The 25,105-nt window shown below is 38.5% G+C and overlaps 2 protein-coding genes across 3 annotated transcripts in view; one reads left to right on the forward strand and one right to left on the reverse strand.

Moving 5' to 3' along the window:
• The window catches only part of CDC73 (cell division cycle 73), a 101,957-nt gene that overhangs the window by 26,441 nt on the left and 50,411 nt on the right, over positions 1–25,105 (reverse strand). The gene's annotated exons all lie outside the window — the stretch shown is intronic.
• On the forward strand, positions 15,487–23,882 carry B3GALT2 (beta-1,3-galactosyltransferase 2). Of its 2 annotated transcripts, XM_035333354.1 has the most exons (3): positions 15,487–16,086; positions 16,588–16,754; positions 20,951–23,882. In XM_035333354.1, exon 3 carries the CDS (start codon positions 21,080–21,082, stop codon positions 22,346–22,348), a length of 1,269 nt encoding a protein of 422 aa, XP_035189245.1. In that variant the 5' UTR covers positions 15,487–16,086; positions 16,588–16,754; positions 20,951–21,079; the 3' UTR covers positions 22,349–23,882. The 2 variants fall into 2 exon arrangements, with proteins under 2 accessions (XP_035189245.1, XP_035189244.1); XM_035333353.1 differs by lacking the exon at positions 16,588–16,754 and having other exon boundaries at positions 15,488–16,086.

Raw genomic sequence — 25,105 nt, forward strand, 5'->3', positions numbered from 1 at the left:
AGGCGAATGAGAAGTTGCCTCAGAATAGCTACGTCCTTGTAAATACAGTAGCTTATTTCTCAGCGAGTACACAGTAAGATATTTTACATTAACAACTTCACATTAGGAATTTGAAAGTTACTCTTAAGTAACTAGACACACTGCGAATTCCAACTCCAATTAGGGGGGCTTTTGTTTGTGCAGCTGCACCCGGAGCATCAGTAGCAGCAGAAATCACTGTTTAGCTATTTAAAGAACATTCATTTCCTCAAAGTTTCTGAACACTTAACGGTTTTGCTCAAAGACAACATACCTAATTCTTATGCATAAGCCACTCTAGACTGTTAAGAAGTATACTGTGAATATTCATAAGTTGAAACCAATTTAGTAACAAACCCATGTAACTTGAAAAATACAAATCTGCTTTAAGACAACTACTTAACATGGTATTTTAATCAAAAACACGTTACTGGGTTTAGTTTTGCTAACTTACCATAGAAGGTTACATATATTTATTTGTGATTTATATTAAAGATGAGTGTTTAAGCATTCAGGAGCAACAACATGACATAGAAAGAAATCAGGAAAACATCCTGAAACCTTAATACTACCTTGGATTTCATCACATCAGCTACAGATACAGTGCTGCATACGCTTTCTTGTAGAATTCATTCTGCTTCCATATTAATGGTTCCTACCACATTAGACCCCTAAAAGCCATACTTCATTCTCTTGAGGCACAAAAAGCTCTTAGAAGTTTATAGAACTGTTGCTTCACAAGCTCCAAATGCTGGAAGGAAAAAACTCAAGAACTGCAACGATTTCACTGCACATTTGCTATTCCAACTGTTCCTATGTAGAGATCCATACAATCTAATATTTTGACCTTTAAAAAACGTTAGGAGTGAAGGATAGAATCGACAATTCGATGCCATCTTGTGGCTTTTTTAATTTAGCAAATTTAATTTGTATTTCATTCCTGTTTACAGTTTATAGTAGTACAAGACCTTTACACCAAAATCTAAAAGTTATTAGGTAACTTGCATGCTCCCACACAGAAAGAGGACAACTAAGAAGTAACAGTTGATTCCGCTAAAATATTAGCAACTACTTAGAACATTAAGTAGCTTTCAGCTTCAACATCCATGAAGGAAGACAATCATCCAAGCTCATTTGTATTCAAATAAAATGAACATAAAGCTGCAACACTCAGATCTCAAATGAGAAAAAAAAATACAGTTGGATAGAACACTTGTAAAAAACTTTAAAAAACAGATTTCAAATTTACCTACTTGATTTAGAGAAGACAGTACAAAAACATTTTAGTTACCAGCAACTCTATCATTGTGAGTGATTTAAAGTATCAAGCCTTTGAAAGTTGTAGTAAGGCCAGACTAAAAAACCAAGACAGTCTAAACCAACAGCATAGGTGGAAAAGAGTATCACTGTTCTAGAAATTAACTCTGGAACACACCATTAACGTACAACAAAGTCAAAACAATGAGATGACTTCAAAAACATCTGGCCTGGATGCCCTACTTTAAGCTTGATACAAACATTTATCTATTTCATATAAATAGCTTAGATTCTGAAAATGTAGGGCTTTGTTCTAAAAACGTTAAGCCCGTAAAAGCCTCAAAAATGAAATCTTCCAAAGAACCAAGCAAAACAATCCAACTGGGTTGCTCTGCCTCTGCAATCTTCAGAAGAATTTTCAGACTTCTATTCATATCAAGAAAATCTCAGTGAAGTTTAAAGAGCATTTCACATAATCGTTTTATTTACACATGAAGCTGGTATAGCTCATTTGCATACTTCTATGCACACAAACATGCATACGCAGTCCCCCAAGACAGATATTTAAATAATATATTGCAAGCTTTTAGCTGCCTTTCTAAATTTAAATTACACTGTAAAATAAAATAGAATTTGATAACAGAACCTTAACTGTTGTACAAATACTGCTAATATTAGAGTCATCTTAGCCTGTGTTGATCGCAGTAATAATAAAAAGGTCATTTCTACTATTTACATTGTTTCAACTTCCTTATAATCAAGAAAATATGAGGGAATTTAAGCAGAAGTAAAGCTATTTTTACATAATTAATTTTGAAAGGAAAAATTTATTGTTAACAAAGCCCTTTGATACTAATACATAAGGAAAGCAGCACTTTCCTCAGCACCACTACCTCACCACTTGGACAACTAAAAACTCGTGTGATGTAAGACAAAAGGGGTTAGTAAAAATTAGTGAATTTATCATTTATTCAAAAGGCAAAGCTACTTGCACTGAACATCATGTCTTTTCAAGCAGTTTAAGGAAAAATGCTGATAGGAGATGGCCAATCCTCAAAATCAGTTGCACAAAAGAAAACAATGCTCATCTTCTCACAAATAAGGCAAGTTTCATTATAGGTGAGGCCATGTTTTGAAAATACTGTTGAAGTTAGTACATACACTGCACAACTCCAAGAAAATCAGTCTCTTCTGAAAGACTGCAACACTATAACCACAGGGGAGAAGGAGAAAGGAGAGGCAAGTGAGGATGGCAGAAAACTATGGTGATATCACCAAGAACCAACCATCGCTGTTGGATTATGAATCTGGAGCAGGAGAGAAGCCAGCCACGCATGCACTTCCATTTTCCTGGGGACAAACTGTTTTCATCAAACAAGAACAACTCAAAGCAGAGAGATTTAGAGAGAACCTGCAAAGAGAACTTTCTGGTGGGTTATTTCTTTTGAATCAAAGACCTACCTATCGTATATCTATGTATGTTTAAATGACTCATTCCCTTGAAGTGTGTGAGAAGTAGATTATTACTAAAACCTTATTTTTGCTTAGAACTCTTTTTTTTTTTTTTTGGAGTTAATTATTTGAGCTGGACTCATGCGTATTACGTGGCAATCCTTACATTTTTTTGTTCTCAAACTGTATTTGTCAAAAAGGATTGTTTCATCTTTATCAGAAGTCAGTTACAAATGTATATACTCTACTAGTTTTCTTTATATTAAGATCAGAACGTATGTCACATCATCTCAATAGGGCTGAAAAGTGCATAAATGAGAACTTCCTACAATTTCCTAACATTTTTGTCTCCAACTTTCAACCTCACACATTGGTGAATCTCTAGTTCCAATACCACTTGTAACTGCAGGAATTAGCCAGACACTTACATCAAGCGTTTCTTCACCAAAAACATCACAGAATATGGGGCTCAAACAGCTATTAGCATAAAAACACTGCTGACAGCCAAACACTAAACACACAGAAAAGTACTGTTGTTTCCCTATTTACATCATGCTTGGAAATGGCATTAAATTAATGGCATCATATGCACATTAAAGAAAATGTTGCTCAGTATGGAGCAATGGGAAGATCCCACTTACACCTGCATTCGCTGAGAGAGAACTCAGCAGAGGAAAAGGCTTACAAGACTTCAGAAAGGTTCCTTTGTAGCTTCTGGAAAGACTCATGAAATGCTTTGTGTGAGAATATTTTTAAAAGCTCTGCAGGTGCCTAAACGAATACAGACAGATCCTTCACGCGTGTGTGAAAATTTTTCCAAAACAGCCAAACTGAACAAAAATCCAAGCAACTATACGTGATCCTATTCAAAGCCTCAGTGCAACAGAAACTGATGAAGCTCTTCTTTCCAGCCTCCCCTCAGTTAGGCTGAATTCTGTTCCTAGACCAAGGGATGCTACGATATGGAGATTTTAAGATGTAAGATGTAGGAAGCTATTAAAAACCTCTTTTTTCCCCCGTGACTATTTGATAAACAAATTAGACAGCACCACCTTTTCTGAGCTACATTTCATCCTGATACGATCTTCTCCTTTCCATTTGCATTCATTGAAAAAAAAAAAAAGAAGTTTTAATATTACTCTTCCATACCTTACCAGCTTTAGCAATCCCAGCTCGCAGTGACTTCAACACACACTGTAGTTACATATTGCATTATGTTGCAAGGAAGCCTAATTGTCTTGGGTGGCTGTGGTCAGAGAGATGAAGGCGAATTCCCACATAATCACCATGGAAGACTTAAATTATCAGGACAAAATCCTGAAACCGTGTTCCTCGAGGAACATAGAAAGGGCTGTTTTGAGCAGTCACAGGCTAGGGAAGAGTCTAGAAAAAGCAATGAACTTGAGGCCTGCAACAGGCTGCTAGTAACATTCAGGTACAAATGCATGCAATCAGCTGAGTAATGCTGGCACTGCAATTTAGGCCATCTCTATAATTTTCTCAACTCCTTCTCTATTTCTTTACTGTGCAAATTGTACACTAATACACTTCACTAGTCTTGGTCACCCACTTGCTGCACAGGCTAAGAGATAGCAATTGTACATATGGGAAATAAAAAATAATTCAAAAAGGAAAAGAATGCATCCGTATGTGCTCTGTGCCATATGCAAACAATAATTTTCCAACTTATACCACCTATCAAAGCCCTCATATCACCAGACGGTGCACTGAGACACTAGCTTGGGTACTGGCAATAAAAATCTTGACGAAGTACTAAAAGAGAAGTGATGCCTGTACAAGGTAATTAGAACAGTAATTTACTGTGAAAATTTCAGAGTTTGGTCCAGGAAGAACAAGCGCTGATTTCCGCAGTTGCACATGCTGTAGTTATCCACGCGCTGTGATTCCCTCATACTGGGAAGGCCAGGCGTTTTAGCATGCTTACAAAAAAAGCAGTGTATTGTTTATATTTGTCCTGTCCCTGCTGCATGACTTCACGTGACTATTTTCATTTGTTGTATGGAAAAAATTATATCAAAGTTAACGAAATTAACACCATACTCACACACACAAAAACCAACAAACAAAAACCATGTTCTATCCTGCTCTTACTCAATAGATCTTACTGTTTGGATTCAATTTATGAAACAGACTGAACAGAAAAATATCATATACCACTAAGATAGTAAGCGAATCAAATCAAGATACATTTCTGGTGTGCGGGGAGGTGCAACAGATGCTTTTTAACAAGAGGGATAAGCAGCCTCCATCCTAATGGCAGCAAAAGGTATCACTTCCCCACAGCAAGAACACAAATTCGGTAATTTTCCCCTTTGTCAAATGCCTCATTTCAACCTTATGTTTACAGTTTGTACTATCAGAAAAGCCCCTGTGAAATCTGTTTGCCAAGTGCTATGCATAAACACAGCATTATTCAAGGTCAAAACATACGGGAACTGCACCAAGACCTTGAGACAAAGGCTTCTGCAAGAAAAGCAGCTTTGGTTGGGGTGGGGGAACACATCCCTTACTTTCAGGGCAGATTCTGTTCCTCTTCTCCTTCCCTCACCTGCAACAACATCACACATGTCAGCAAGGTGATGATGTGATCCGAGGAGGCGACCCACTCCCAGTTCTCACCAGAGAGAAGCTGGGACATCCAGCACATGGTCATCTGCCCCCAAGCACTAAGGTGCTGGTCACCTTCTGACTAAACTTTTATTTCACTAAAAATACCCAATCTGAGAAAACAGATGCAAAGTACAGTTGCATTTCCGATGTACGGGCTTGCTACAGTTGCCATAGGAAAAAGCACTATTTGGAGAACTCGCATGACCACAGCTGCCATTCAATTGCAACGATGTTTTATTCCTGCTCCGTGAATTCATACATTTTTGTGTCAAGTAAAACAAAATATTTCAGGAGATTTCACTTTGAAGACAATGCATCTATTGCAAGATCAAAATGTTTACATTCAGATTTTAACAAAATAAATCCTTGAAGCCATGTTCCCACACTTTAAATCAGAGCATGAAGGTACTTTTGGGGTTCATAAGAATATATGTGCACACGTGTGTGTATATATGTAATTTTTTTTCATGGAATATGAAACCAAACCTATGAACCTCATAAGCAGCGTATTAATACAATCTCATTTGAAATACAAATATTCAGGAGTTTCAAGGGCTCCAGTTTCCTACACTTTACATACTTAATACAGAAAAGCATCACAGAAAAACCTTGTGCTCCTCAGCATTCTCAAGTGGCTGCTCCCGCCACTAGAAAGAACCATGAAGGCATCTTTCTCAGTATGATACTCTGAGGTCCCAGTATTTCTAAAATTTACAATACTAGTACCCCACTCCTACCAGTTACAGCAGTTTTGATGTACTGTGTTCTAGACGACCTACATCTTTTTTATGGATTGCATTATCAAGAAGTCTTGCACACACCATTAAATGCAGAAAACGAAAAGGTAATGGTTTTGGTACTGTTACACACCGGTGATGGTCCTGTTCATCCATGCTCTCACCTCCCAGCTTTGCCAGTGACATCTATTCTGCTAACGCCATTCCTTGGAGAACTCTCATTCCAGGATTTTCATTAAAATATGATTTTTTAAAAAAACGTATAAAAGGGCACTCAAAATAGATCAAACACACCTCCACCCACTCCACCCCAAGTTTTCTCCTTAGTGCAACTGGATAACTCCAAAAGGCCTGAAGCTTTCCTTCCTAGGTAAAGATGTTGACATTAAAAATGTAATGTATTTTGCAGGGATCGTTAATACATAGCACTAAACCACTTCACTGTCAGCCGGGACAGCTATGAAACGACGTGAACCTCAAACCCCGAATTTCCTAGACTAAGCTTTTACACTTCCCTAACAGATTCCTCGATAAAACAGTTCTCCAAACATTATAACAAACTAAAACCTTCTATTTCGTACCCAAAGAACAAACAGACAAGGTACTGTTTGTCTTTCAGTTGTCTTCATTTAAGTGTGCTCTGAAAGCCCGGCACTCAAAATTTATACAACTTTTTGACAGGGTTGTTTTCCTCCCACCAAAAGAAATCACGTACGTGAATCAAGCAACAGAATCAGTTTTCATCATCACGTAACAGTCACCTGGGTGGTACCCAAGTGCCTTGGTCTCATGCATCACACATTGATGTTTAAGACAAACAGTAGGAGAACGTACACCACGTTTTTGTGATAGCACCAATGCTCATTACTTGTACTTCAGCTAACATCCAGGTTGAAAGAATTGACTTCAATTTTTTTTTGCACTAGCGTGCATGCAACGTAACTTATTGCTACAGTATTATATAGCAAATAGATCATGAAAGCCTCTAACGCATTTGTATTCTGAATGGACACATCATTCATGTCGCCCTATTGCAGAATACCAAAGTCAATGATATATGCCTATGTAAAAAATTAATTGTGATAAACAATTTATTATGTTAAAATGCAGGAAGGATTTTGGCCATATCACGCAAAACATTTTTTTCCATTACAAAAAATCTGCCTCTACTTCCAGCTTCCTTTGGCATTATATCTCAACTCCCCATTATTCTCCCTTTTGCAGTGAAGATTAAATTAAGTCGTTCTCAAAGCACAAAGATGACAGCATTCAACTTTTATTTTTTCATTTTATACACAATCCATATGGCTAGATAGTCCATCTGCAAGCTTCTAGCTTATGCATTATGAGATCTGCTTTATAATACGAATGCTCTTTGAAATAGCTGGGGCATAGCTGCATTTTTGGTACTGCAAAAATGCAATCCTCTTAAATGAAGGTCAGCTGGCAAGGTCTCGCTCATACAGTCTGGGGGCATCCTATTCAAAGATCAAGACAGGATAAGAGCCATACATAAAGTCTACAAACTTTCAGATCTTCCTGTTGTGCTATGACTTTTATACTGTCTTCCTCCATCACTGCAGAAAAAAGATACCCCCCCCTCCACTAAACAAACAGGCTCAAAAGCATATTTTAAAACGGGTTTTTTAAAGTTTTCAGATAGCTTCTTCCATCTGTATATACATACATCCACACAAAAATTGATCTAAGCAGTAGCTTCCTACTGTGAATAAAGTTAAGAAGACAAACTATGCTGGGCAGCACATGCGCAGGTAAGGTTCAGTGCATCTATTATTTCTGCTACTCACTTTTTAGCAAGTATCAGTTGTCCTTAATGATCCCGTGGATTTCACAGTGTACCTGAAGGAAATCTGCCTTAAGCAGTAAGACCTGCTCAGCTCTCCTTCAGCCCTCACAGCTGTCCTGGTACTTCAAACAGTTGTTTTGCCTTTGAAAAACCTACTGTCAGTGACAAAAAGTAAACAAGTTTTTTTTTTTTTTTTTTTCTTACAGCAATCTGTTGCAAAGAAAGATCCCCTCACTGGAAAACTCTTGAGCACTTAGGTGGCAGGAAATAAAAATGAGTAAGCCACAGAGAGCAGACAATGTTTTGGAAGATGGTAAGGTTCTCAATGCCAAGAATGATCTCGCTGAGGAGGAAAAAAAAATAGAGTAACAAGATTCCTCTGTTATGACACCCTGGAACTTTTTGTACGTGCTCTGGAGAGCTTTACCAGTCAGAAACAGATTTAATTTCACAGGGACTCATCCAATAATTTCCTTGTCTTATGCTGGTGCTGCCCTACTTTTATGAGGAAAAAAAAAATCAAAATAGCAGCATCACCTTTTGAGAAAGGACAGCACATAGTAGTTTACACATAGCTCAAAAGGCTGGTAACAGGCACAGAAACTTCACACCTTCATATTTATTCCTTTGTTCTTCTAAAAAGACATTTTGAAAGTGTAAGGAAAAACTATTCAAGAGCTATTTCTTCCTCATTTCTTCACTTCTATGTTGCCATATTCTTGTGTAGTTGAATAGGTGCCTATTTTGAAGGAACAGCAAAAACCCTTTTCTTCTCAGACATTTGTGTCATTGACTAGTGCCTAATTTGAAGAGAAATATTTGAAAATTAAGTAAAAATAATGACAAGTCACAACGACAGCCATTCTATATAAGCCCAGCCTATCGCTGCCACCAGATCTCAATCAATGAGATAATCCAGGCAGCAGATTTTCCATCGCGGATGCGAGGTGCCTTAGATTTACTGATTTCATTAGCTCAGGATAGCTCCACAGAAGCATAGCTAGCTTTCTTCCCAGGCTAGCAGGGCTTCAGAAACAGCACTGCCACACAGCATGGAGCTACTATTTATAAATCTTGCAAGCATCTCATGTATGCGGCAGCATTGTTTCAAGAACAAGCGAGCAACCCGACACAGAGCCATCACAGCTTATTAGCTCCGGCCACCCGGGACCGAACCGACTCCACCAGACCATTCAGAGGAGGCTGATGCATCTGTTCCCTAATGGCTGACATTCCACCAGCCTTATTAGATCGTGGGCATTATCATGTGAATACACAGATCCAATTTTAACCTGGCAATGGTCCCAACCAACCTGCCACTGAGGGAAGAGCAGAGATTCAAGACGCTGCTCTTTCCGCGCTACGTCCAGCAGTTCCCGCGTTACGGGGCTATCTCCTTCCCCACGCCATTCCCCAGCCCACCTCAGATAACAAAGTTAATTACACAGAACAGAACAAGCCTTCTTGTCATTAGGCAAAGCCAGCGTTAAAGTACAGATGATACTGGTGCATGCTTCCAGACAATGCTACATAGAGTCAAAAGGAAAAAAAATGAAATTATATATTTTCAATACGAGGTGACCTAAATTCTCAACAACAGGGATTCCCTTTACTCTAATTATTGCATCCAGGCCTTTTTCCAAGCAACATTGGTTAAGGAGGTATTTTAATTCCTTTCCTTGCTTACAAATATGATAGAAGTAGATTTTTTTTTTTGCATTACTATGCTTCTCACTGATATTAATAGAATCACTGAGGTTTTTATACTTGGCAAAATAAGAAACTCCAAGGCAAACTGTAAAGACAGAGACCCAAAGATTGGAGGAAAAAAAAAAAAATCTGGTCTCCCTAAAGCTAGCTGCTTTCTTTTGGAACTGTAAACCATTAAACCTCACACTTGCATGTGAGTAAAGCTCAAATGTGCATTAACCGGGAGGGAAAAGAAAAACAAGAATTCAGATTTCTGAAAAATGCTTTGTTACACAAATCCTTAAGAGAAGACCTAAAAAGGATCTGCAACATGCAACCCGTCATCCAAGGTCATGAGATTTGTGGGATTTATGAATACGACATAAATTTATTTATTTTAAAAGGATGACAGGATCCCTATAAATTTGCTCTAGTAATAGAGATCAGTGATAGAAAGCTTTGCAGATGGTGATTAAGAGTTACTAGAATATATCTCTGTCATAGAAATAGAAAATCTTTAATTTTAGGCTAAATATTTTGCATTCAGGACTATAGCATTAAATATATTTTTCTTCCTGTTCAGTACAAATCAGCGTACTGTATGCATTAATGATTTTCAATACTATGCCTTGAGATGGACAAGATGCAAGAGAGCTGCTTCTACTTTCTTATTCCATTAGATAACCCTAAATTACATGAAAAATGACTGAAATATAGTTGAGGATAGTAGCAAAATAAAAACTCTAGTTCTGAACCAATATTCTCTGACAATTAACAGAATACAAGCCAAGCTCTAATGACTTCCTCTTGGTCATGTATTTAAGTATTAGCCAAATCCCAGTAATTCTGATTATACATCAGTATTTTATATGAAAAAACCTTCAGGCTCACAAAATTAAACTAGAGGCTTACACGAATTACAGAAAGAATGACGAAAAGAATGTTTTCCACGGTATAGTCTCCATTTCCTTGCAAGTAACTAAAGGAACGCTCTCATTGAAACGTAAAGTGAATTTCAGAAGTAGAAAGAGGAAGCCTGTAGGACAGACCAGCAACCACAGGCTTAGGAAGTTATTTTGTACAGTAGCTTGATTTCTTTGCTCACCAGAAACATATACAAATGAATACTTCCAAATAAATTTCCCCCCAAGAACAAATTCCTTTGAAATAACAGGCAATCACTTCAATGAATTTAATTACAACACATGATAAACCATATTAAACATATTGAAGTGATTTACTCATTAATATACACTGACTGGAAACCACTAAGTTGAGGGAATCATTAACATGGAACAACTTTGGGGAAAAAACAGACACTACTCTGTCTGGCCAAGCCAAAGTAAACCTATCAAACCAGTTGGTATGCAGGGTATTGGGAGCAATGTTAGTTTCCCCAGCATGTCCAAGAGCACTGTAGGGAACTGCTCTTAAGAAGGGACTTATTTTCCAAGTTAAGATTCAATTTTTGCATTGAACATGATCTATTTAATACTATTTAAATTTATTACCGGGATAGAACCACTCGGATCACTGGAAAAAGGATTTCTCCCACAGATTTTGTTGCTTTTCTCAGTCTAAGCATCTGTGTTAGAAGAAAAGGCTTCAGGCATTTAAGACACTTACTAAACCGTTGTGGTTTCTACTGTAAACCCTGTATATCCCACAAAATCAGCTGTAAATGTGGGTACCTACAGAAGAAAGCTGTAGAAATTACTGTACTAAAGCTACTGAAGAAGTTCTGACAGGTCTGAAAGTCCAGCTGCTCAATTTCATGTTATGCAACATGAAGTGAAGATCTACATCACCAATTTCAACTTCACTTAACACACAGAACCAGGAATTTTTGAGGCTGATGAAATGCCCCCATGTTCACATATTCAGTAAGTATATTGAATATGTACACTCAAACCATATACATGGCCAAACAAATAAGCAAGGAGATAACATCAGAGCTGCAGTTCTCTCCTTCTCAGAGAATGGCCGTAGCTCGTCCAGCAGCCCCAGAAGAGTGCTGGGCAGGAGCTCTTTGACCGGGTGGTGAACCTGAGGGGCCAGGGCTCTTCAAACCCCTGGGATGCTTCAAAGGCCAGAAGACAACCTAAAGGAAAAGGTTTCTCTGCACCTTTTTTGGGAACAGATTGGGCAGAAAGAAGGGGCAGGACAGGTGGTAACAGGCAGGCTATCAAAGCTAGAACAATGCATTTTTCTCCTTAGGCCTAAGAGGTGACCTGTTAACTTCCACAGGATGCCACCTTCCTGTCTTGAAAGAAGTTTAATAAAAAGTACCGGCTCTTCACCAAAGTCTCAGTTTCTATAATGATTTCACTTTTCATTTCAAATTCTCATGCTGGGAGAGTGTGGGGGGATGCTAGGGGCAAGTTGATCTTACAGTGCAGGCAGCTGGAATGAAAAAGGTCATAAGGTAAGGGGAAAACGTAAGTTTATTTTCCACAGTTCTTTAAACTGCCTCTGAACGTTTGGTACTTCTGCTCATTGGCCTTCTCTCCTGCTGTGCTGAATCAAAGCTTCATAAAGTCCACGCTCTTTTCAGAATGCAAAAGGAACGCTTGTGACAGGCAGAAAATACTACCACTGGCACTGGTGTGTCACTTCACCAGGGGAGAGCTGCACATCCAAAAATGCTGCACAATATAAGCGAAATTATGTTGTCCATCCCCTGGAAAGAAAATCCTCATTTAGCACTTAAGATCAGCAATAATTGGATGCAAAGCCTGGGGGAAAGACAAGAAGAATCAGAACACTGGAAGGAGAGAAAATGTGATCGAGACAGAAAATAACATGTTACTGAGGAAAGAAATGTTTCTGGACAGTAGTCCAACATGCAAAGATTGAATATAATGCAAAAACAGAACACAAAAGTGGACTGAAAGCAGATGCACTTTGGCTGTTCAGTTGCATTTTTGAAGTACTCCTGACCTGTGCTCTTCACAAGGAAGTGTATGAACTCCCAGGACTGACTTCTTGGAGAGCTATAATACCTATTCACTTAATAAAAAAAATTAAAAGCTTCAGAATTATGAAAAATCCCCTTGAAATTCTTCATTAGGCCAATGGAATAAGCCCTCCTGACTTTAAGAGATCATCTCGTCTTTTCTCTCTGTAACAACTTTGCTAAATTCAGGGATGTGCTTAAATCCTTTATTGAGTGATAGAACAATTATAAACTGCTCATTAGGGAACATAAAAATACGCACATTTCACAGTTACTGGAAACCTTTTCTGATGTTCTGTCATCTCAGATTGATCTCTATTGCTGTATTTGTGTGTAAAATGCAAAACAGTCAAAGATTAGTGGAATCACTGAATTTATGGCTTGGGTATCATTTCAACAGAGCGCAAAACCTCAACCATTTATAAAAAACGCAGCAAGTGCAAGACGGGTTTCACAATTAACTACAAAATACTGAAATTTTGCTAAGGAAAATAAGGCAAGCGATACTGACACTTGTGGTCATTTCTAGACTGCTGTTTTTCATTCAGTTGTAAATATCCTTGAGATAGTTCAGGAACACACTGGGATCACAAAATAGCCACTCGGATTACAAATACTCTACAACTCTGTCTTCTCTAATCTAAATGCCATACTGGAAATGTATTCTTCTTGAAGCAGAGACAAATGGGCACTGGCCACACACATAATAATCCTTAACACAGAGTTTAAACTCAGCATTCTGATATCGTGTATGAACAGATCTCAACAAGAAAAATAGAAGTTTTAAAGTAAAGATAACTACCTTTGAAAGTGTTGCCATTAATCATTTTGAATTGTCACTTGAAAGGCTTTAAATACATTACATCTGAAATAATACTACAATTCACTCTGATAAAGTGGAATAATCTTTGCAGAGTATTCATGGAATACTCAAAAAGCATGGCCCATATGGGAACATTTGGTTTACATGTCAGCTCTGATGTATGTATTTAGTTTAACTTCCAGGGGACTCGTGGCCACCAGGCAGAAAATTATCTTTCTTCCTAAGCAGTACACTTGACTATTGCAACCACTGTACATTCATTTGAGAAACTTCTCTTACTGTTGTCAAGAGAGAACTTGATTTAAATGGCTCATCCTTAGGGGCTACTTTATCTTAGAAGTAGTTTGACAAGGTTTGACTGATACCCTACAAAAACCACAAAGGAAAATTTTAAAGTTTTTGGAAGAAAATATTCCATAGCTATACACCTTTGTTTTGCACAGAGGCATGCTGCCTGGTTCACAGTTGTCTTGTGCCTAAGCGTCTTATCTGACTCCTCGCATCTGTTTCTATTTTTGCAGAACTCACTGCACAGTCACCCTTGCACTGGCCATGGTAACTCTATAGTGTTCCTTACGTACACACGGCACATCTTCACATCGGCACAACTCCTTCCTGGCTTTCAGAGATGGAAGCATCTCAAAGGCTAACACTGCAGCTTCTAATTTAAGATGTAACCATAGTAACATTACGGAACATACTACTCATTGGATCAAGAACAAGCAGTCCACTGACCCTTCGTGGTGAGATGTAGCCAAAATAAAGCTTATTCCAACCTATAACCACAACAAGGTTACTTAAATTCTCAGGTCATGCTTCCAGAGCAAAGCAAGTTCCACCCTCCTGAAATATCCAGGAACCTGCAGTATCATATGAAAGTACTGAAGAAGGGAGTTAGATAAAAATAACTTTTTCCTGAAACTTTGACTCCCTAAAGGTACAGTCACATGCACAAACAGAAAGTAGCAGGGGAAAAAAAAAAAAGCCTTTTCCTTAGTTTTCCACAAGATGAGCAAAGACCTGCTAAATGCAAAGTTAGAGAAATTTAGTATGCATAGACGACTGATAAATCTGATCATGTTTCTAGTAAGTTAGCAGAATATGCATCTAGGGTAGTAAAACACAGTGACTGCCTGGGAAGGCCTTATTTGCCAGTGAAGGCAGTACCTCCCCAATCCATATGATAGACCAATTCTGCTTGCTTTAGCCTTTGGCTGGAAAAAAAAAAAAAAAAGAAGTCCAAATCACTGAAATCTTTAGCTTTTCAATAAAAGGATGGACAAATGCACTGACCAGTAAACATTTTGGTAAGTATGCTGCTAGTATTCTGTTTTCAGGATCCCCTACTGAGAACTTTTATTTGTAGCGTATAGTAAATATAATAAGGTGCTTCAGCATAGCATGGCCAGTCACTGAAAGAAGAGAAATGAAAGGAACACAAATTTCACCGGGACCAGAAAGACAAATCCTGTAATATAGGTATGTCTGTAACAAAGTCATTTTACATCCATCAATAATTTAAATCAAGTGCCCCCAGTCCTGCAATACCAGACTTCAACCTTTACCAAGGCAGAAAGCCATTAACAGCAAAAAGGCAGCTTAACGGCACGTGTTTATACATTAGTGCCATCCAGCTTAATTGACTAGCCTAAAATTACAAAAAGCTTTTAAAGGGGAAGCATGTGAAGCATGTGTAAAGTAAGCATGAGCAAAAAACACCTCCTCCTCCCGTCATCATGTAGGCACATAAAAATCGTACTAGGAGCACCAAATGGGTTAAATGAAGCTTTGGTGTTTAAGTACTTATAACTCCTTTGCAGTGCAGAACAGCTTTTGGAAAACGGAAATAGAATGTCTCGCATTAAAAATCCCCCAGAGAATCATAAGTTACAGTGTCAAGGAAAAGTGAAAACAATTTGAAAAAACCTTCAATCATCCATTTAATAATCATACAATTTTTATACTCTTCACCTATCATTGTGCTCATGCTGAATATGTATCATTTATCAAATAGGAGCAAGAGCCTGTAAAGGTTTCTGGCTGCCTTTGGATTTAGTCAAAATGAATGCAAACAATCACGTGGGATTCAGCCAAGCAATGACGTTAAATTCTGCTCTGTCAGAAGACAGCATCTGTCAAAGCCCACATTTAAACTGCTGCCTGCCTGTGCAGCAGCTGAAGAACTACAGAATGGATTTCAGAGACCACAATCCTCGCCTAAAACAGCTCGAACCCATTTCTACTACTGCCTAGCAACAATGAAGGAGGGAAGAGAGGCAAATCCTATTACTGAAGGCAAGTGAGCCACTACGTGCTAGCACTCACAGCTAACATTACCATTAGAAATATGGATACTGAGGAGAGGAGAACACAGCACTGCATTGTCCGGCAAGGGAAACACCAGATGTAAAAGCTCCAAGACATCGGCTGCGAACACCAGACGAGCCCGATCGGAACAGGAACGAGAACTACTGTCCTTTTGTTCGAACAATGAACAAAAAGCCCCAAGACAAGGACAACACTTATGAGCAGGGAAGGTAACGCGGCAACGGGCAGACAGATGGACAGATTGGATACCGTGAAAAGCGATCGCAGGAAGCAGACTGCTGGGGGATGTGCGCATGTTCGATAGCATCTTTTTTGCTGAAGTGATGGCGTGCCAAAACTATTTTCTGGGGGTATAATCCTCGCACCATAAATGGCCTGACCAAGGAAGGTATGTCATATCCTTGCGTGTGATATTCATTCAATTGTCTGTTACCTTTTCAGCCATTCCAGATAATGATCGTTCCTAATTTGCAGAGCCCCGAGAGATAACGTGTCTCTAAACAGGGGAAAAATTCCAGCAGGTTTTCCTTTCACCACCCCAATGTCACTATCTCAGACTCTTTTAATACGCTGCTTACAGCCTGCACAAGGTTGGTGTGGGCACAGGAGGGATTAAAGGGATAATGTAGCTACTGTAATGATTGCTTTTAACTGAGAAATTAAAAACTCAAAAGCCTCCAATCTAGAAAAACACAGAAATCCTCGGAAACTAGGTCAGAATTAATCCTTATCTGAAGTAATCTTAAAGCACTGGTAAAATGGTCATGATGTGACACACACTGAGAGCACTGAACCATCAAAACAGACCATGCAGTCAAATTACATTATCTAAAAAGTGCCTTCAGACCTTTTTCACACTTGCTTTTTTCTTTTTTTGCCCCTGAAACAGCAAAATGTCATCAGACTAGTATCAGCCAAGCATAAATTGGGAGTGTGCAAAAAGACTGGACATGATTTAAACCATCAGCAGCACGATCAGGCACCACATTTTACAAGTAACATCAGGCTCCCCTGAGATCCCAAAAGGAAACCTTCAAACACTACACATTCAAAATGGTGAGCACATAAATTCCCTCATGCCATCATTGCAATTTCTGCTTAATAGGAAAACACTGCCTGTTTAACTTGGGTTGTAAAATGGCACTCAAACTAATTGTCATTCATTTCTACTTCTTGTTTAAATTTAAATACTCCAAATGTAGCAAGCAAGCAAGCAGACAGGTTACTATTTACAATAGAAATTTAAGACCTAAATCTATAGTGATTTAGGCACCACAAAATGAAAGTGCTTATCTGCAGAATCTGCCAATAAGCTGCCATAAATCACCAAATGGGCAACATAAGTGTGCTGTCTTTATCCGAGGCAATGCTAACATGCAGCAGAGCAACTGCGACTGGAAAGAGCTCACATACCTAAGGATGCATCTCACAGTCACCCATTTCAGATCACTTCTAAAGCCACTTCCCAGGACTTCTAAAACAAACACCGAATTCTGCCCTCAGGCAGCACTGGAGAAGCACGCCTAGCTGGCGGAGCCACTCTCCTATCTGACATTTTAAAGCCTGACATCAGACCTCACCTTAAGCACTGCCTGTTTTGTGCAAAAGATTAATGCAGTTTGTAAGTGAACTCAGGCGCCGTACATGAGGCCTAATATGCAACTGCTGCTGTTTGTCAGAATAGCAGCTCGGGCTGCCTCCTGAACTCTCCTAACTAAAGAATTTGCCCACAGCTAATCAAAATATGCAAATCCAGGGCATGTAAACAGGGAGACGAATCCTTCAATCTGCAAAGCTGCAATTATAGAACAGGACTGAAAGTACAAGGAGCTGAAATACTAGCAGAGCACAGACCACAAACCAAAATCGAGGAGGCATTCACAGTGCACACACCGGGCATTTACAACAGGGACCGCACGACCAAGTGCCCAAAATGAAGAACTATTCTAAGTCAGAGTTTCGAAATGCAGAGTTACGTGCAGACACATACTTTCAGAGGACAAGGTGCCTGTATAGAGACCTTAGGTTATACTTGGTTATTTGCTTTTTGCTTTTACCTACTGCCAATGGTTGGTGCCTGCGCATAAGCTTTCTGTGAAATGCAATCTTAATCAGGCAAATACAATAGAGCTTTAACCCTAATTAAACAGAGAAATTAATGGTTTTTCTCATGTCATTATTTGATGCTGTTTTTAATATATACTGACAGCTCTCTACTTTTAATCAACGCATCCCAGCACATATTTTTTTTTCAATGGAGCAATTGCTATTGCTGGATTTCAAATGCTTAATACCCTCTGTAATGTTTTACACCTGAATTACAAAGAAACCAAAGCACAAAGTTGTTGTTTGTGGTGGGGTGTGTGTGTGCGTGTGTTTCCTTCAGTCAATAGTTTATGATGCTAAGAAACAGGTGTGGGTCCTTCCTTTATCCATACAAGGCCTTTTTAAAGGGCAAACAGGGACTGAAGGTTTTCTAGGAAATTCCCACCTTGAAAAAAAAAAAAATCAAGGAAACATATAAAGGGAGAAAGAACCTCTTTGAGAATAAGCTTTGTAATGGCAGATGAGATGAGAATCATAAGAAATCTAATATGCACAATGTGAACGTGTAGTCAAAAAATGGGAGGGGGGTGTTCACCCATTACAACCCCATTTCTGGGACAATTTCTCTGTGCATGACAGAAAGGCAGCAGTTTTAAGTTCACACAAATAATATATAACCAGGTTCTCCCTTTTACTTTTTCTTGTGTGAAAGTAGGAGCACAGAAAAGCCTACTACCTCAACTAAAAATTAAAAACAGATTAGTAATGCGGTACAGATTTGCCAAAGTATTTGCATCTAATGACTGAAGTTTTAGAAGTGGAATAATTCAGTGTGGCAAAGTTAATCCAAATTACAGCTGCTACTCTGCATTCAGCTCCTCGTGCAATTCTTGTTTTGACTTCTTCCTAAACTGCATACACACAAAACAGAACGATAATTAATCAAGTATTGCCACCGTTGCCCTCCAAGCTGCTATTGAACAACTATTTTCCCTAAGTTCTAGGATAACTTTTGAAGTGGTATTCGTGCTTGTTCACACAGAGATATCCATCCCAAAAAGCTGAGTTTTCATTTAAAACTCACTGCACACCACAGTGAAACTAAAAATTATGTTTTTAAAAATTATGTTTTGAGAGCAGGCTTTTATTTTTTAAGCATGCAAAAGAAGGTGTAAGTGCTCAGGTAAGCATACATCTTCCACGTCAGGGGCTTAGCTCCTTTTTACCCTAAGGTATAATTTCTGAGCTAAGCAGCATTAAGAACAGTGTGGAATTTCAGGCTGATTCTCAAGCAGCATATTTTAGACACAGGTTTAACATCTGTGGAGGGGAAAATAATTTTTAGATAGCTCTGTTTCTGGTCCATAGCATCAGTCTCAAGTAGTTAAAAAAGAACAACAGAAGAGAAATACTTGCAGTGAGCCTGAAAACAAAATTCATGAACATGATGCAACAACAGGGAAGAGCTTAATGTATCACCAGGCAAATATTTTGCCATTTCAGAAAGAAGTAAGGGGCAGTTTTGTCTTTTTAGATACATTTATCATTACAAACCACAGTTAAAATCCCCGCTTACTTGCTCCTCCTGGTGGAGGTTAATAAGACAGACAAACTACAGTTTGAACTCAGTAACTCAGTGCAATACTACTTCCCTTGCTTCCAAATATTGAGTGATGCCTTCTGCATATACATTATTCTGTTTATATATCAACTGACACAGTAATTAAAATAAAGCTTAGTGATGTCTCTCCTTATCCTTTTTGAAATCTCATTTTTCCCCTTACATTAACTAGGCAGACTGAACGTTACAGTCGCACATAATAATATATTATTCAACTGCCATCTCTTCTTAAATTACTTCCTTACAGCATAAAATCCTGTAATTTCCCCATATAACATGTCACTTAACTTTTAAATGCAGAAATTAATCCAAATATTGGTTTTAGAAGATAGCAAAGTAATTAATAAATTACACATTTATATTAAAAATAGCATTTTCTGTGGGACCCTTATTCAACTGTCATCCTTTTTCCTATACAAAACCCCAGGGCCCAGAAATAAATTAGAGCAAATTGAAAATCGCAAACGAATTGCTACTGTGCAGTGAAAGGTTCATTTACAAGATGATGTGATCAGCTTTTAATATGCAGCATCATGAAGCTGCCATATTGACTCTGCTCTTGAATATGAAAAAAATTTAGGAGAAAATGAAGCACAGACTACTTTGGCACTTTTTCCTACAGTTACAGCTGCTATTAGCAATACTTCACATTTCTGCATGATAACTGAAGTATAGCAGTTACATTTAAATCCACAGAGGGAAAAAAGAGTCACGTTCATCAGATAGTTTGCCAAGAAGTAACTTGGAGCTGTGCAGTTTTACTTCTTGTTAATATGAGCATTTACTTAAGATCTCTGTCCACTAAAAATCAACAGCTTGACTGTAAATCAGCTGCACACGAGCCTGGCACAACAGCCAGGAGTTGAGTCCTTTCCTTCATCGTGGAGCAGAAGGTTAAAGGTGCTTGAAAGGTGACCAAAAATGTTATCATGTGTTACCATCTAAGGGCTGTGCAGTGAGGTTACTGGACCCTAAAAATTAATTTTGACAGGTGCACTTTCTCATTGACTTTCTGAACACAGTCGGGGCCGGTGGAAACATGCCAAGCAGTGTACTGTGACTAACAGAGCTCTGCCATAATCAGCCCTGCACCGTCTGTCCCACCACCACTACATGACCATTTTACAAAAAGGGTTTTTAAACTGAACCGTACTAGCCTCTGCATGTCAAATCAATTTTAATTAATGCCAGTAAACCTTCCATCTGGTATCAAGCCCTTTTCATTCAGTCCTCCTCAAGCACTGTACAAGGATTTCAGTCAGTAGACATGATGCTATTTAAGTCTACTTCACACTTCTTCAGCTAGCATGATCAATTGTTTCTAGGTTGTTGTTTGTTTGCTTGCTTGCTTTTAGGTATTTTCAACTCTTACAATAAAAAAAATTATAAGCAATCAAATCAAACAACTTTTTTTTGATAAAAGTTATTTTTTAGCAAAAATTTGACCTTGTTCATATTAACGTGGGCTGTTTTTCAAAAAAACAGGACTTGGTTATAGGTTCCTGTCTAGTTTTTCATTGTAGCTTTCTATATTATGAGCAGGTAAAATTAAGAATTTGTGTTCTGTTTGTTTAAACTTTTGCAGAGTGAGCCATTTGCAGAGAATCACTCAACATAAGCAAAAGAAAATGAATACCAAAGAATAGCAGCGGATCCAGAAAGGAAGGGAAAAGCATTTTGCTTGGCCATTGTCTCATCATTGGATTCTTACAACATGCTTCAGTGGAGAAGACGACACTGCTGCTTTGCAAAGATGACCTGGAATACCAAAAGGTCTCTATTTCGCACCCATCTCATTGGCCTGGTCTCTCTCGTATTTCTTTTTGCTGTGTTTCTGTTTTTTAATCATCACGACTGGCTGCCGGGCAGGGCTGCTTTCAGAGAAAATCCCATGGCTTACACTATACGAGGATTTAGGTCTACTAAGAGTGAGATGAACCACAGCTCTCTAAGGAACGTGTGGAAAGACGCCGTACCTCAGACTCTCAGGCCTCAAACAGTCACCAACTCCAACAACACCGAGCTGTCACCCCAAGGAGTTACCGGTCTGGAAAACACGCTCAGTGCCAATGGAAGTATTTACAATGAGAAAGGTGCTGGGCATCCAACTTCGTATCATTTCAAATACATCATCAATGAGCCTGAAAAATGCCAGGAGAAGACCCCTTTTCTAATTTTGCTCATAGCTGCAGAGCCAGGCCAAGTGGAAGCTAGACAGGCGATTCGACAAACCTGGGGGAACGAAAGCCTGACACCTGGCATCCAAATTGTTCGCATCTTTCTGCTGGGGCTAAGCATCAAGATAAACGGATACCTACAACGCACCATACTAGAGGAAAGTAGACAATACCATGACATCATTCAACAAGAATACTTAGACACCTATTATAATTTAACCATTAAAACTCTGATGGGAATGAACTGGGTTGCATCGTATTGTCCAAGTGTTCCGTATGTTATGAAAACTGACAGTGATATGTTTGTCAATACTGAGTATTTAATACACAAGCTTCTGAAACCAGAACTTCCTCCAAGGCACAAATATTTTACAGGTTATTTAATGAGAGGTTACGCACCTAACAGGAACAAGGATAGCAAGTGGTACATGCCACCTGATTTGTATCCAAGCGAACGTTATCCTGTATTCTGCTCTGGAACTGGTTATGTTTTTTCTGGAGATTTAGCAGAAAAAATCTTTAAAGTCTCCTTAGGCATCAGACGTTTACATTTAGAGGATGTATACGTGGGGATCTGCCTTGCCAAGCTGCGAATTGACCCCATGCCTCCACCCAACGAGTTTGTCTTCAATCACTGGCGAGTTTCTTACTCCAGCTGTAAATATAGCCACCTAATTACCTCCCATCAGTTCCAACCTAGTGAACTGATCAAATACTGGAACCACTTACAACAGAATAAGCACAATGCCTGTGCCAATGCAGCGAAGGAAAAAGCAGGCAGGTATCGCCACCGTAAACTGCACTAGAAGGACAGCACTCCCTCTATCAAATGTATCCCACGTGCAATTTGTAAATATCGCTGAACGCATGTACAGTGAAAATGGATGAGCTTAACGGGACAGCCTTTAGTTGATCCCCATCTCACATAGTGGAGTCTGAAAATTATTTTTTTAATTTAAAATAAAAAGTATAGTTCTCAAAAACACTAATATTATGAAACCGTGACCAAAAGGTTTTCCCAGCAAACTTGAAGGAAAAAGATGAGATAAAGATTTTTGTGTTAATGTGCAATAATAAGCATGCACACTTTGGTGGTCCAATTGCTGACTTCTGTGCCAATAAAATATAATTGAGCATATTTTCCACACAAATTTTATTTAAAAAATGCATTCATACCTCTAGTTCAATGTAATGATTTCTTGTTATCTCGAATTGCTAGAAGTAAAATGCAAAATGAGAAACAAAGGAAATGCACAAAGGGCAGATCATTTTTACCTTCAAATACCACATTAAAATTATTACACACTTCTTTAACATACAACATATTTAGCAGTGTCACATTTACACTTAAGACACTACCAAAAGAACGGTAAAAGAATGCAAAAGCACTCCGTTAAAGTACATCCAGTTCTGGCGTGGGTGCTTTTTGGAAGGGATTAGGAAAAAGGATAAATGAAAACCAAGTTCAGACTACCACTTTGTACATCGCCTTCTGAAATGTTACTGGTGTTCTTGATTCAACTCCAGTTTCAACTACATCTTCCTGAAAGAGGTGACAAAGTTGCTTAATTCTGTACAAGTCATAGGGCAAGCTCCTAAATTCTGGTGCCAAGTAACATTCATATTGGCATCTTGGTGCAAATTCATTGAATCTGCTATTAATTTCCTTACATAACTTCAAGACAGCTCAAAGGCTGATTGGATATGCAAAATGGAACTTCAAGTCTTTCACCAGAGTCTCAAAAATGTTCTGTTTTCTAAAAGAGGGAGAAAACCTACCAAATCTTTGTTGGTTTTGCTCTTTACTGCCTTTCAAAAAAAAAAAAAAAAAAGAGGACCAGTCAAGTAAAAATAGGTTTGCTAGAGGAAATTAAGCCAAACGCTTTATAGATGGGGAGGACTAAGTCATAAGATTGACGTTTCCCGGTAGCAATACGGGCGAGAACAAAATAGAAGCATTTTTAAAAATTAAAGCCACAACATCTGCCACTGAAAACAAGATTGAAAAGAAGGTTAGATCTATTTACAGGTTTCCAAGTTTTCTAACAAACAGAACTTTTAAAGTTTATTTTCCAACAAAGTTACAGAAGCATTGCATCAGAATCAGGTTATTACTATTTGTCACAGTGCCAGGGTAAGCAATACCCGCATTTGATTGAGCAGTAAATGATGGAACTGTGATTGGTTTTCTGTTTGACCAGTACTTTTTAATTGGGTAAAATACAAATATTTGATGTACTTTTATTATTTAATAAAATTGATTATATTTATGGTCTTTCAGCCTTCACTTTTTATGGTAAAGCTGCTCAGGAAGAAATAAATTGCTAGATTCAGCATTAACTGACGTTTCTAGTTTTCCCTAATTCTTAAAGTGTAGTTTTCATACCATGCACAATACAGAGACCACAGCAGGTTTTTTTCCTTTGTAATGAAAAGATGAATCATCTTACTGAGCACTCTCAGCAGCCCTAAGGCTGTATATATCCAGGAACTTAGGCACATAAGCAGACTGTATCACACTGGTCTAGTCCTCCTACGGAGGTCTAGGGAGGTCTTATTGAAGATGGGTGTGGGAATTTGCTCTTCACTATTTTTTGGGTGGTCCTCCAATAAACTGTATGTAATACCTTAAATCATAGAAATGGACGTTTCTGGGGAAAGCAGATGTGTGAAAATAGTAAATTTACGCAGAACAGAAGAACGTTGTTTAACTCAACTGAAATTGTATTGACTTAGCTGTGGTGATGATTATTGGCATTCATGTAACACAGTAGTACAAGCTGCATTCCAAGTGTTTGGGAACACTTTAACATTAACACCCATTTGTAGTTCTCTTCTGACTCCTTCCTTCCTAGTGAGGACTTGAGCACCAGTCCCTGCTTTCAGTACTTTCAAGCTAGACCGTAATTTACTCTACTTGGATTTTTCCAACTTTGGCTAGTTCAAAATGTTGTTACTAACTTCTGGGTCTAGCCCAAGAGGTTAATAACTAAACATTACATAGTTTGGCACTTTCATTATAAAGTTTGGCAGCCAAACAACCTCTTGGGTACTTCGCTTCGGAGTTCATGCACGATGCCAATCTGCCTGAGTTTGGCAGAATTATGTTACAGTACCTACGAGTTCAGTAAATTGAACATCTTCCTAGTTAAAATACTATGAGGAGAAGATACTAAATAAAAACCCATTCATAAGGCCCTTTTAAGGGCCCAACCTACTTTTTAAAAATTGTATTAATATTTGGGTATGCTTTGGAAGTACTCTATAAACATGTTTTAATCACTATCAAGACCGCCAAAGGCTACTTAACTCTTTTTTATCCAAGTGCTTTCTTTGGTTTGTTATGAAGCTTGCAGAAGCAGGAGGTTGTATGGTGAAACATGCAATTACTCAGTTAAAGATCTACCTTCCATTCTCCAAACGCTGTTACCACTTTACAGTTTGTGTTGAGGCTATTTGCTCACTGTGGAAGAGCATAACAGTGCAATCATTTGTACCAGTAAAACCTCTGGCACGTTCTGGCACTTCCTACCCAACAGGAAGCAAGACAGTTGCAACAGGAT

The sequence above is a fragment of the Oxyura jamaicensis genome, chromosome 8, assembly GCF_011077185.1.
Source record: "Oxyura jamaicensis isolate SHBP4307 breed ruddy duck chromosome 8, BPBGC_Ojam_1.0, whole genome shotgun sequence".
NCBI lineage: Eukaryota > Metazoa > Chordata > Aves > Anseriformes > Anatidae > Oxyura > Oxyura jamaicensis.

Bases quoted from the DNA above. Each gene is read 5' to 3' on its own strand.
- B3GALT2 (XM_035333354.1), top strand. From the start codon at position 21,080: ATGCTTCAGTGGAGAAGACGACACTGCTGCTTTGCAAAGATGACCTGG.